This window comes from Zootoca vivipara, chromosome 7 (genome assembly GCF_963506605.1).
Source record: "Zootoca vivipara chromosome 7, rZooViv1.1, whole genome shotgun sequence".
Lineage (NCBI taxonomy): Eukaryota > Metazoa > Chordata > Lepidosauria > Squamata > Lacertidae > Zootoca > Zootoca vivipara.
In genome coordinates this window covers 50559549-50573534 of record NC_083282.1, presented here as the reverse complement: position 1 = coordinate 50573534, position 13986 = coordinate 50559549, and the positions used below count along the sequence as shown (strand labels likewise).

The 13986-nt window shown below is 44.0% G+C and overlaps 1 protein-coding gene across 1 annotated transcript; it reads left to right on the top strand.

Annotated features, from left to right (window-relative positions):
* The first annotated feature begins 501 nt into the window (after nt 1-501).
* On the top strand, nt 502-7241 carry TSPO2 (translocator protein 2). The gene is made up of 4 exons (XM_035122687.2): nt 502-783; nt 2325-2547; nt 3690-3828; nt 5518-7241. Exons 2-4 carry the CDS (start codon nt 2375-2377, stop codon nt 5695-5697), a joined length of 492 nt encoding a protein of 163 aa, XP_034978578.1. The 5' UTR covers nt 502-783; nt 2325-2374; the 3' UTR covers nt 5698-7241.
* The last annotated feature ends 6745 nt before the right edge of the window (nt 7242-13986 follow it).

The window sequence follows — 13986 nt, the reverse complement described above, 5'->3', positions numbered from 1 at the left end:
AATGTGAGCAGAGCAACAATGTAAATGTTACCGTTGTACAGGACGCTAGGTTCTATCCTCCATCTAGATGAGCAATAAGCATTATCAGAGTTCGAGGACATATTCCAGTCAGTCAAAAACCGAGGGTGCAAAGAAGGGCTGGTGAGGTGTGTGGTGCAGGAGATGGTCTGGGGAGAGGCCAGGGGGGTTATAATGGAGCCTGAGGTTCTCTATTCCTGGTGTACAGCCTGGGAGCTGGCTCACCACCTCACCCTCTTCTTAAGAATCTCCTTAACCAAGGTTTTACAACAACCCTGTAAGGTAGGACACTACTATCACCACCATATTCTGGGTGTGGAAGTGGGTGGGTGAGGACCGAGCCGTGGCCAGCCCAAAGCCCTTCGACGAGTTGATTATGGCAGATGCGATATTTTTTAAAAGGAGAAGCAGCTCGTCAGATGCCAACGCGCTTCCTCAGCCTGGCCTGGCTCCGCAAGCCGTTCAGCCCAACTCTGACGGGTGACTGGCCTTGGAGAAGGGGCGCTGCTGTACTACCCCGCCCTCTGCAGCCTGTTACACAAACCGAGCGAGAGAGATCTCCTCCTCTCCTTATCGTACTTGCACGCCGCAGTCCCTGTTGTGTAACCCGACCCACACAAGCTCTTCGCAAACGCGGCGCCTCGCCCCGGCTCTCTCTCTCATCTCCCGCTGTTTGGGCACAGCCAGAGCTCGAGAGAGACTGAAGCCCATTGGCTCGCTCCTCTCGTCCGCCCTGGCAAGACGGGGAAGTTCCGCTCCGGGAAGGTAAGGGAAACAAAAGGCGGCGCGTGGGGGGAGCCCGAGCCGCGCAATTTTGCCAGGGTGGTCGCGTTCTTTTGCTAAACGGAACGTTCCTTCCGCTTGGACAACGGAATGCTTCTCAAAGAAGCAAAACGGGAGCAATGGCTCTCTCCACAACACACACAGCATGCAGCCAATTAAGCCACGCTGGGCTGCGCCGAGGCGGAAGGTCAAGCCAAGCCACCTCTCCGTCTTTCTAGAAACGTTAACAACAAAGACCCCTGTGTCACCCTGAAGCGTGACCAACCGAACGCCCTTGGATTGTGTGGCGGGAGAGTTTTCCTGCGCGACTCTAGTCCGCGAAAGCTTGTATGCCTTATGTGCAAAGCGTTTTCCCAGGCTGCAGCAGCAGGGCTCTCTTGCTGTTGCTGAAAGTTTTTTTTTTAAAAAATAACAATTCTAGAAATGTACAATGATCCTCCCTACAGTGTTACCTATTCTCTTCATCTGTTCATCATAGTGTAACAGATTGAGAATATGAATGCATATTAGAACTTCAGAACGGGAATCAAGATTCCTGTTGTCTGTGGAGCTGGAAGTAATTTAAAAACAAAACAAAACTGAAAAGAGGAAATACTTCAGTCAAGAAAAAAACATCTTGCCTAGGGGAAATCCCCAATGGAATTAAATGAAGCGATCAAAAACAACTTGTTTATTCCACCTATTCCATCTTTAACAGAGCATTCAGGCTGCAGGGCCTGTGAAATAATTTTTTCCTGATCTCCTATAAAGGCAAACAGTATCAGAATTTTCTGTTTGATAAGAAATCTGTTCCACAGCAAACTCTAATTTAACACCAGGCTCTCAATGGGACTAAAAAGTCTTTAGTTATAATCCTAAAACTACTTGAAATGAATGAGACATACTTCAGGGAATGGGGAAGCACACTAGATCTGTTTTCTGATCATTATCCCCAACTGCTTACTAGATAATCTGCTGTCTGGTACACAGTTGTGAAGTGTAATTATGTAGGTAAGGGTTTGCCAAATGAAAAAATAAAGCATGAGAATTGCTTTGCCTTAAATAAAGCTTGAGTGGCTGTCTGGCAGGGATGCTGTAGTCACACTTTCCCCTCTCACTGTATCTACTACATCGTCTTGTCTCCTACAGCAGATGATGAGCATCCCCTATTCTTTGTCTCCAGTATCCCATACGCAAGACATATATGCTAGTTCTGAACATGAAGCTTCTAATGGGTCATAAGTGGCCTACCTGAAGAACAGCAGCTGACTGCCAAGGAGAGATAAATTTGCCAAATTAGATTGCCATGGCCTTAACAGCATTCTTGATATAGTAAAATGGCTTACTCTAACTTTAAAATGCTAATAACAGCATCCTCGAAGGAAATATCACTGAAAAAGGAGCATCTGCATCTGTCCATTTTAACCAACCAAAGAAAAAATATCTTTGCTTTATCTGCTTTAACCTACAGAAGGAAACACATCTTGAGAGTAAGTACCTTCCAATGTGAAAATAATTAATGGTGTACAATTACCAATTTTCAGTTTCAAAGGCACAGGGGCAATCCGTATTTGCTAGAACTGTCTGGCTGAGGATGTGGGTCCACGCTCTTGGCTTCACAGCCTTGCCCCATCTTGGTGGATTCCTGGGCTGGTTCTTCACTCGGAAGGAAGTGCCCACGTGGTTTGAAGATCTGAAGAAACCGTCGTGGCGGCCACCCAATAAAATGTTCCCAGTTGCTTGGACTACACTGTATACAAGCATGGGGTAAGGCTTCCTTGGCAGCCCCTTCATCTTCACTCAAGGCTCCAGTCCTAAGCACATGCTAGAAACCAAGCCCAACTGAATTCAGTGGAACTTAGGTCCAAGAAAAAATACATGGGATCAGACTGACAGCAATTCCATTTTCCTCTGCTGCTCCCATGGTAGCCTTTGTAGCAACTAGTTGGCTGCTTTCCTCTTCGGGATGGGTTTTATCCAGTTAGTCACACTCAAAATAGATCCATGGAATAGACACAACTAACTCAGGTACATTCATTTCAATGGGTTTTAGTTGGGTGCTACCTGTTGCAATTAATCTTGACCCAATGGCTCCTTGCTTCCATCTCCCTTCTTGCATTTCATGTTGGGAATGGCTACCCTAGAGTCCCCTGCAATGGATGAAGTAGTGTCAGGATGCTGCCTTTTATGAGGATGTTCCAGTCTACTGTCTCCATCCAGGAGGACAGAAGTTGTGACTCTTAGGTTGCAATCCTAAACACACTTTCTTAAGAGACAGTCCAAAGTACCATTGAACTCAGTGGGCCTTACTTCTGAGTAGACAGATGTAGAATTGCACTTAATATATCAGACCGTTCTTGCACTACTTCTTTAATGCAGATTCCTTGAGGTCTCAGAACTCCTGCTAGATTGGTAGTGATAACCAAAAATGATGCAACATTAAACTAGCTCTGGGAAATAGAGTAAGCCCACAACTTACACACATTTGTATTGTGCACATTTAGCTTTACACATGTAGCAAAAAACTAAAAAGGGGTGGAAAGGGGGCTGGGTCCCTGGGGAAATGACATCGGCAATCCCACCCGCCATTGAACCCAATGGGTTTTGACTACTGTATACAAAATTTTGACTTTAGGCACGATCCCCAGAACGTAACCCCCATGTAAGTTGCAGGCTTTCTGTAGTAAAATTCTAGCTATATTTATAAGCTAAGTGCTAGTGCAGCGGCACCATAGATCTTTGAGATTTCTACTGAAAAAGCTTCAAAGGTACTAAGCCATCATCTAAGCTGTATTTTGCTGGTGTTAAGGCTTACACAGGAAGGGTTGCTCAAAGTAGTAATCCTATTGAAGCAAAACTGATAATGTGGCATTCAAAAGCAAAGCATTGTCTGGTTTCCTTTTCTGCAGGTATGCTTCATATTTGGTGTGGAAGGACCTTGATGGCTTCAACAGTAGAGCAGTTGTCCCACTGGGCCTCTATGGAGCTCAGCTTGCACTGAACTGGGCATGGACTCCTATATTCTTTGGAGCTCACAAGCTAAAGCTGGTAATGTCTCCCGATCATTTGCTGTACCATTATGTTGCCTGTATTGCAGTTACCTTTTTGGGACCTCCAGTGAGGCTGACTAGGAAACTGCTGGGCTACAATTGTTCAGTGGAATGTGCAGACTCTTTTAAAAAAATCCTCTAGCAGGCATGTTTATTTAAACGCACACACTATTTCTGGGCCTGGAAATATACTGAGTTTCTGCTAGAAATGTCAAAACTAAGAAGGTCCAGATTGAGGCTTTCAGTTGTTGAGCCAGTGGGACACTGGGCTTCAAATGCTGGAACAGAACTGTGGAGAGACCCACTCTGCCATGAAGCTCACTGGGTGAACTTGGGCCAGTCATAAGCTCTCATCTTAAGCTACCTCACAGGGTTGTTGTGGAGAGAAAATAGGGGCAAAGTTCCCTGTAGGAAAAACAGGATATAAATGTAACAAACAAACTGAAACTACTTCCTTTACAGCTTTGTTCTTTGCTCTCTCTGGCCCCAAGCCCTTGATTTTCTGCCCATGTTCCCAAAGGGTAAAGCAGAAAAAGAGGGCAAAACAACCTGCTACAGAACAAAGCAGGCAGATACATTAATGTGTTTTAGTGGCAATTAAAGTTCCCTGGGCACACAATACATGAGTCTTCAAGCGAGGTCCTCCTTAATGTTTGTAGCTGGCATTTAGTTACAAGAGCAAGGAGAATTTGATGAACTGGGGCAAAAGGCTTGCATGGCTTGTATCCACTTTGCAGCTGGCTCCCGCCAATGATATCAGCCCCTTGCAGTTCTGTTTACTGCCTTCTAAATTAAAGCAGCTGGCTGCCTCGAGAAGGGTGTGAAGCTAGCACCGTTATGATCGGGGTGATCCATATTTTTCAGTTGAGAACGGTGTGTCTTGAGATAAGCAGCTCTCAGCACCACACCTTGACCTAATCAGCGAGCAAAGGCCAGGGCTTCAGTGCGCTCATTATTCATATGTGCCTTATTAAACTGTAAAATGCCGACGTGTTAATAAGAGAATATGTATGATAGGAGTTGTTCGGCATTAGCACATTTAGACACTTGACGCTGCATTAGGGATGAAGAAAAGGAGAGCCTGGAGTGTTCAGATGGCTAAATTCCAGCCTCTAGGGAACTGAGGAAGAATGCCAACATTTCTAAGCACAGATGGAAGTGACATTACAACCTGGAAAATTTGGTAATAAGGGTAATAATTCTTATCCTGCTCTGCTAAAGGGAATATGGCCCACCCAGCCCCATCCTATGCTCTGCTGTGTACTGGCACAAAAGCATAGTATCTGGTGAAAGGATTCTATAGTTGACACCTGGGAAAACCTTGCTCCACCACTATGAGCTGGCTCCACCCCGTACCATAACTACCACTAGTCCCGATTCCTGCAGAAGAACATTGTGCAAAGAGCAAAGATCTTTGCAAGAGAGGCAGGGAAATGAGGGGACCAGCAACTTGTTCCAGTTGCCAATGGAGCAATGCTTCCACTGACAAAAAGCTCTGGCGTGAAAAGCCTGAGAGTGGTTCACAAGCTGAACCACCCCATATGGGAGCAGATAGGGCAGTCCTGGAGTGCTCAGCCACTTGCTTTGTATAGGATCATTCTCACCCCTATGGTAAAAGAAGAGATTGTGGTTTTTGCATTCTTTCCAGTGTGTCAATCATTTAAACACTGCTATTTCTCTTTTCCAGGCCCTGATCGATATTGTGGGTCTTTATGGGTTAGTGCTGGGCACTATGTATTCCTGGTACCCTATTAACAAAACAGCAACACTGCTGATGCTGCCTTACCTTGCCTGGCTGACCTTAGCTGCTTCTCTTACCTACCGTATCTGGAAAGACAATCCTGAAACGGGAAAGAAGAAAGAATAAGGAAAGAACTGGGAAAATGGACATATTTGGCGAAACCCTTTGACCCTGACATCCAGTACTATGGAAGGAAGTTAATTTAACTGGCACAAAAGCATTTAGCATTTAAGGGTTGGGAGATGGGGAATCCTTTACGAAATGCAATGGCACATATTAATAAGACTGTTATACATTCTGAGTTCGAAAACCACAGTTCCCATCCTCATTCAAGGCACTATTTTATACATGTTTACTCAGAGAAGTCTTAAACGAATGGATTGAAGCCTTAGTATCCTAGTGAGACGATGTTGTCAGGTAACATTTATATAGATAAGCCTTTCTTAAAACTTTGCATTAGCTTTGTTTTGTTTCACTGAATTGTAGTTAGAAGACTACTTCAGAAAAAATCTGGAGGCGCACTAGACTCATTAAGAGTTGAATACCCCTATATGTGTTGTGCTAATGAGGGTTGCTTCACACATTCTTGCTTTTTAGGTGCATACATTAACTTTCCCTCTCCCATTTCCTCCCCTCTTCATTCTTTTCCCCAAGTGCCATAATTTAGATTGTAAGCACATTGGGGCAAGGACCTGCATTTTTTTTGTTGGCTTCATTCCAATGGCATATAAGCAAGCAGTGCAATCCTACATATGTCTATTTGCGAGTAAGCTTATTGAGTTGAGTAGGGCTACACCCAGGAAAGTGTGTATAGGACTGAGGTGCAAGTCTTTATACACCTAAACATGTAAAGTGTGGGTGTTTAAACACTGTTGTTGTTGGGAATAGCCTCAGGCACTCTGTTAGGTGGATACTCAGTGGCATAGCTGGGTGAATGTATGAAAAGGCTCAGATGCTGGGAATAGAAGAGGCATTATTTTTACCCGACAGGAAGGTTTGCTCTGTTTTTACAAGTCAGTTATTACATGGGCAGATGGTTACACATGAATAGACCATGATGAGGTATTTCACAAGCAGTGTTTTCATTTGTTTAAAGTAAAGGAATTCAGTTTTGGTGCTGGGGACAGAACCGAGCAATTGCTGGAAATGGGTTTGAGTCCCCAAAAGTTATAGTACATTTGCTTTTGCTGCTTGAGATTAACATGGCCAGCCCTTTGGAAATAGATTTAATAAGTTTGGGGGGGGTTAAGTGGGGAGCTGCTATTATTGCTTCTTTCTCCCACTAGCCCTTGGTGCAACCTGAAATCTGTTTAGCATCCAGCAGAGGCTTACCTAATGAAGTTTGCCCAATACCCTCTTAACACTGCTACAAACTGCAGACTTTGGGGCTTTGACATCATATTCTGCTTTTTCTCCCCTTTGCATTGTTTTGTTGAAGACCCATCCTGATTAAGTATTTATGGGCAGTGTATTTTTCTACGGTAGAAGAGGTGCAGAACTGACCATGAATGCCTCCTTTGTTCCCTTATAATGGCAATGACGCCCACCTGAGAGGTGCCGGAACTGAGTTCCGGCAAGTTCCGGCTGAAAAAAAAACCCCTTTCTGGGGAACATAAGCTTGCTCATGACTTTGTGAATTTTGCTTTGTCCTAATAAAGGTATTGCCCTACTGTGGCTTTTGGATTTTTTCCCTAATGGGCAACACAGTCTTTAAGCAGAGCAGGCAGGCTGGTTTTTAGGACGTCTGGAGGTCAATGCATAAACATCAACTCCTTCACCCACCCACATATAGAGTTTGTGTTTTAAACTGGAAACTGCCATGAAATGCCTTTTGAGGGTCACCATGTGGGATAAGAACATACGAATTTGCCTCATACCTAGTCAGACCACTGATCCATCTAGATCAGCACTCATAGATGTTGATTTAGCAGCTCTCCACAGTTTCAGACCTACCTGGAGATTCTGTGGATTGAACCATGGACCTTCTCGTGTGCACAACCACAGAGCGACAGCTCTTCTCTGACACTGTTTCACAAGTGATCACAGGAATTACATTGACTGGCAAGTTCAATGCATCAGCTCTGCGATGGAGACTCCTCCATGGGATCTTGAATAGTGCTCTGGAAAGCTTCTGGGAGAGACAGGATTCTGGAGTCCTAATTTTAAAAAACCTGCCTTATTCCAGAATCTAGAAGTAAGTAGGTTTTTGTAATCAGTGCAATGATCTGCATTTTATATTACAATACTATTAATATTGCTATGAAATCATGTAAAAGGTAAAGGGACCCCTGACCATTAGGTCCAGTCGTGACCGACTCTGGGGTTGCGCGCTCATCTTGCATTATTGGCCAAGGGAGCCGGCGTACAGCTTCCAGGTCATGTGGCCAGCATGACAAAGCCGCTTCTGGCAAACCAGAGCAGCACATGGAAACGCCGTTTACCTTCCCGCTGTAGCGGTTCCTATTTACTTACTTGCATTTTGACATGCTTTAGAACTGCTAGGTTGGCAGGAGCTGGGACCGAGCAACGGGAGCTCACCCCGTCATAGGGATTCGAACCGCCGACCTTCTGATCAGCAAGCCCTAGGCTCAGTGGTTTAACCACAGCGCCACCTGGGTCCCAGTCATGAAATCATGACTGATGGTCAAAGGCCAACTCCGTGTTTCCCTTCTTGACACTCAAGAACAGAGGAAATAGGGGGTTGGTGAAACAGGATCCCGCCAGGGTCACTGGCCTGCCCCCCCATCACTTATTGGGCACGAGTCCTCCCACGACACCTTGAGAGTACACACACCCTGGCTCAGCACTCCAGCCCCTGCTTTGCCCACAGGAGGAATCTGCCAAGATCTCTAGCAGGAAAAGCTGCTGCTGCTGTTGGAAGGAACAGAAAGGGGTCCTCAGAGCAGCTTCCTGATAGAGAGCAGTGTGGGTGCCCCATCCAGCCCCAAGGAGGCACATCCCTCCTGATGTCCAGGCTACCTCTCCTGCTTCTCAGATTTTTTTTTTGGGGGGGGAGAATACAGTTCCTTGCCAGGGGTGCAAGGGACACTAATTATGCCTCTGACTGGGAACATTTCCAGCCCAGTTTGAACTGGATGCAAATTATGTAAACAGTTTTGTGCAGCAGGATACGTGCTTGGTGAAGTGAGCCTGTTTTCTTTAGCTTTTCGGTGGTGATTCATGGCCATCCGTCCAAGTTTGTTTTTAAACAAAGGTGTGAGTCAACTAGAGAGCATGATGGCTCAGAGAATGACAGAGCATCGTGAACTTTGCACTCATTCTTTAAGAGAATCAAACAATCGACAAAGGTGTATGTGATTTAACTTTATCAAAATAATAGAAACACATTGCTAAAGAAGATCTGCCAAAATAGCAAGATCTCACCTTCCATGCATCCTATCTCAGAAGCTCACATTGCAACACACTCTACCATAAGAATAAAAGCATTGCCACTATTGGGTCAGACTAACGATCCAACAATGGTCCATCTTCAAGAGTGGCCACCCAGCTACCTCAGACAAATTCACAAGCTGAACCACCCCATCTGTTCTGAGCACCTGATAATTTGAATTTAGTCTGTATACTGCCTTGCGCAGGTCATAAATATTGTAAATTAAATAAAACATTTGGGTTTGAAATCTTTCCCAAGAATGACTGACAACACAGTGCTTACAGTTATAGTTTGGCAAAGGTGACACAAATATGTAAATTTACATTTTACTTGGGAAGGGGAAAATACCTACTTCATGTAATCTGCCCAGTCCTGGTGCACAATGATTATTTAGAGAGCCAGAGCGCCACCTAGTGATTACTTTTCTGATATAAGATAAGGCACACAAATGCTATGTTGCTTCTGCTACAGAATCCTTATCAGGGCAATACAGTACCTTTATTAGGCTAGCCAAAGCATCACAAAACAGCGTGCAAGTTTTTAAGTGCTCCATAACCTTTCATCAAGCTGGATGGTAAGCAGAGCAGCAGGGGAAGGGGGGGAAAAACTATTTTGGCTGGTGTTAAGGCCTGGGGTCTGCCTCTGGTCACAGTTCTAAAGCCAAATGTAGGGGAGGTAGCAGACATTCAAATGTGACTCTTTTTAGGTGCTATATAGATATAAGGTTGTACCAATATTTGTTTGGAACATGACACCTAAAAGAAGCTTCATTCGACTCCCTGTTCCACCCTCTCCAATTCCATCTTAAGTGCTGGCCCAGGACATATTGGCACCTGAGGAGAACCACAAAATGGTGTCCAACCCCACCACCAGGGAAGGATCAAGTGAGGAATAATGATCTGCATGGGGGACAAGGGTGAGAGGAGACGACCAGTGCCTCCTATTTGCCAAGAGGTCACTGTAGATGTGGGGGTGTATGTGGTGGTGCTGTCAGCAGATCTGGCCTCCAAGAAGTGTGCTGCAGCTGTTGCTCCAACAACAACAACAACAACAACAACAACAACAACAACAACAACAACAACAACAACAACAACAACAACAGGCAATGCATTCCTTGGAGGCTGGATCTGCTGCCCCTGTGGATCCTGCCACCTGAGGCAGTCATCTCACCTTGCCTCATGGGTGGGCTGCCCCTGCATCAGAAGTCTCTGACCAGATGCAAACTCCATGGGTTTGGTGCCAGACAAGATGTGTTACCCTGCTCTGGCCCCACTCTGATTACCATTTAGCCTACAGAAGAGTTCTGGAGAACATGCATGGTTGCACACTATTTATGTTCTTGTTGACCTGTGTAATAAGGCATTGCCCTAATACAGATTTTGGAGTTTTTCTTATCTGTTGGTAAGAATTTAAGGGGTAAATTATATGAAACAAATTTAGTTTGCAACATCAGCATTCAAACACCACTCTGACCTGTATCATGAATAGATAGCTATAACCATAATCAAGTACTGTATCTCTCTCATTTTTACAGATTCTAGGGAGGGAATGGTAATCTTGAAGCAATGCTGAACGGCAGTAAGGTAATGGATATGGGGAATAAAGTGAAACTTAATCCAGATCACAGAAGTACTATTTGCTGGTAGATCAGTTAGTCCAGGGCTTGAGGTACAGACTGTGCTGGATGGGGTTGAACGCTCCCTTATGCTGGAAGTTCACAGCTTCAGAGGGTTTCTTGATCCAGCACTATTTCTAGATGGACTTCGCCATGGTTATTCATGCACCAAGAACATCAAAACTGGACTAGTGCAATGAACATTACACAGGGCTGCCTTTGAAAAGTGTTCAGAAATGTAAATTGGTTCAAAATGCTGCTGGCCAAGCTAATGCCTGGGAATGGGATGGACAGAGCATATAACTGCAGTCCCATTCAATCTGCCTTGATCACCTGTTCTGGCCTTAACTCAGCTTGCTAGTTCTCACCTTTAAAGCCCTAAACCAGGCATAGGCCCTCCAGATGTTTTGGGACTACAACTCCCACCATCCCTAGCTAGCAGGACCAGTGGGCAGGGATGATGGGAGCTGTAGTTCCAAAACATCTGGAGGGCGGAGTTTCCCTATGCCTGCCCTAAACCACTTGAGTCCTGCAGATCCTAAGCACCTGCCCTGCTATATACTCCACTCAATTTCCAAAATTCTGCTTCAGGTAACTCCAGGGCCTGTACTTCAGTACTACAGGCACAAGGATCAGAGTATTTTTGGTTACAGCGCGGCTGCCTGTGGCTTCATGTCTACTTCAGGTCTTTTTAGGAGGCTGAAATAAGAATCTCTTGTTGCTTTTAATATTGCCTTGATGATCTTCTATGTTGTTAGCTGTGCTGAGTTACCACCATAGTTGGAGTGGGGAACAGGGGAGACATTTTAAAAATACACAACATAAAGAAGAGTCCTGCTGGATCAGATCAAAGTCTCATCTAGTCCAGCATCCTCTTTTCCAGAGTGGTCAACCAGGTGGTGCCTCTGGGAAGCCTAAAATCAGGAGATGTGCACACAATTACTCTCCAGCTATGGTTCCTCGGCAATTGGTATTCAGAATCAGAGGCATTTTGAAACAGGTAATAAATTATCTGTATCATTTAACATTGTGTTACATGCAAGCTTATGAGCACTGTATTAAGTTTGTTTCTGTCGAGCTAGACAAGTCTTCTGATGCTGGCATACAACTGAGATATTCATATACCACTGGCGCCATCACAAACAAAGACATCTTTCCAATTCCCCCAGCCTTCAGGGAGATAATGTACTCCATGCTAAGTTAATGCTTTGGCTGATCTTATTGAAAGACCACATCCACGTTTATCACCTGCCAAGATACTTTTACATGAAAACAGCCTCAACACCAGTGTCATCCCATGCAATTCCCGATCCACTCAATAATGTATCGGGTGTATATGAAGCTGCATGCTCTCCTTATGTTAAGGACCTGCATTTTATTTGTTGAAATTTGAAGAGTTCTAATAAGCTGTCAAGCATACATGAGTTTGTGACTGAACAATCCAACTGGCTTTGTTCCCAAATTAAAGGCAGTTTCATGCTATTTCAAGCTTTTTCAGTTCTTCACTTGGGTTTCCTGCTTAAGAACCATGTAATCTTACACAGAGTCAAATCATTGTCATATATGTAAAATAAATTGTTTCATTTACTTATTTTTAAGCATTCTACACCCCCTCCTTTTAACCAAGAAGGCTTCCACAGAGCTTATGGAGATGGTTGTAAGATAGCAGATTTACTTATTTATAAATTTCTGTACAACTATGCCAAAATGGAAATTCCACTGAGCCGCCTTATTATTATTATTATTATTTAGAAAGAGAATGTCTTAATACTGTCTACACTGACTTTCAGTAGCTCTCCAAGCTTTTTCAAGAAAGACCTTTCTCAGTCCTACTTGGAGATTCAGGGATTGTACCTGGTAGAATATTTAGAATGCTAAGCATATGCTCTGCCATTAAGCTCCAATGCTTCCTCACCTGACACAAGGCAATAATAACAATTGTTATATAGAACTAGGAGGGTGAGGAGAACCAGGAGGGTGAGGAGCATGGCTCTAACATCTGGAATAGAATTTGCTTGGAGTCATAGCTTATCTCAAGGCCCTGATGCTCAGACACACAGTTGAAATCACATTTGTGCACTTACCCAATGCAGTTTTATATATAAATGGTTTAAAATTATTGTTGTTGTTTATTAAATTTATATACCACCCTATACCCATAGATCTCAGGGTGGTTACATCTTAGATATACAACACCCCATGGGGCTCCTTTTATTTGCAATATTCAATGTCCTTTGGCTACAGTGGTCTAAGGTCAAGCAGAAATGGAAAGAATGATGAATGGCAGCATTCCTTAAACTGCTATTTCCCAGTCTTATTTTTCATGGACTAGCATAAGCGAATGTCAATGTCATGGCTCTCTAAGCTCTTTGAAGGGCTAACAGGTTGTGTGTGTGTTTCCCTGCTCTGTAAAATAATACCTACTCATCAGGTTGTTGAAGAATATACATAGTGGTAGATTCCACTAGATTAACACTTTTGTTTGCCTTCTGAGTATCTTAACAAGGGTGCCTATAAGCGGTAGCTTTGATGTGCCACAGAAAAATTAACTGATGCCTACAAATTAAGACAATCCAAGTCAACCTGAGACAAGAGTGCCAGCATTGCTCTCCTGATAGCTTCTCTGTATTGTTGTACCGTGTTTCTCATATTATAAGACATGTCTTATATTTATTTTTTCCTCAAAAAAACACACTATGGCTTATTTTCAAGGGATGTCTTATTTTTTTCCTCCTCCTCCTGCCGTGGCCGGCATTGCTGCTGCGCCTATCACTATGTCTTATTTTCAGGGTATGGCTTATATTCCTTGAATGCTTAAAAATCCTGCTATGGCTTATTTTATGGGTATGTCTTAAAATATGAGAAACAGGGTAGTCCTGGATATAGTCCTATAGCATGTTGCAAATCTCTACAGAGGTATAAAAGCATGACAATCTGTCCCTGAAATCACTGGAAAATAAGCAGACTGGGTGGGTGGGCTGCTGGAAAGGAAGACACCCTCTGGTTGCTACTAACTGTGCTTGTTTATTGTTTATTTGTCTTGCAGTAGTTACAAGAGGTAAGCAGAGGAATCACTGCCTAACAACGTATCCAGGGATCCGTTTTGTTTTGATAACAAGCTGTCCTTTTTATTCTAAAGAGCACATCCCAACCCTGTCCAATACAGACAGTGTCTTATTTCATCTTTGCTTCTGGCCAAATAAATATTTCCTGAGCCTGGATTGCAAGGCGCTGTCCTCTATAGGCACCTTTATAATTAGAAAATATCCTGGGGGTAGACCCAGCTGAGCAGAGGATATAAACACACACATTGACAAAAGGGCAACTTTTATAAACAGACCATCGGAGAATATTAGACTAGTACTTGTGGTTTTTAGACACCCTGCCAGCGGGCAGAGCTGGGGAGAGT

Coding starts and splice junctions, on each gene's coding strand:
- TSPO2 (XM_035122687.2), top strand. CDS start 2,375: ATGTGGGTCCACGCTCTTGGCTTCACAGCCTTGCCCCATCTTGGTGGA. Junction 2,548..3,689: donor ACACTGTATACAAGCATGGG/GTAAGGCTTCCT, acceptor CCTTTTCTGCAG/GTATGCTTCATATTTGGTGT. Junction 3,829..5,517: donor GAGCTCACAAGCTAAAGCTG/GTAATGTCTCCC, acceptor TCTCTTTTCCAG/GCCCTGATCGATATTGTGGG.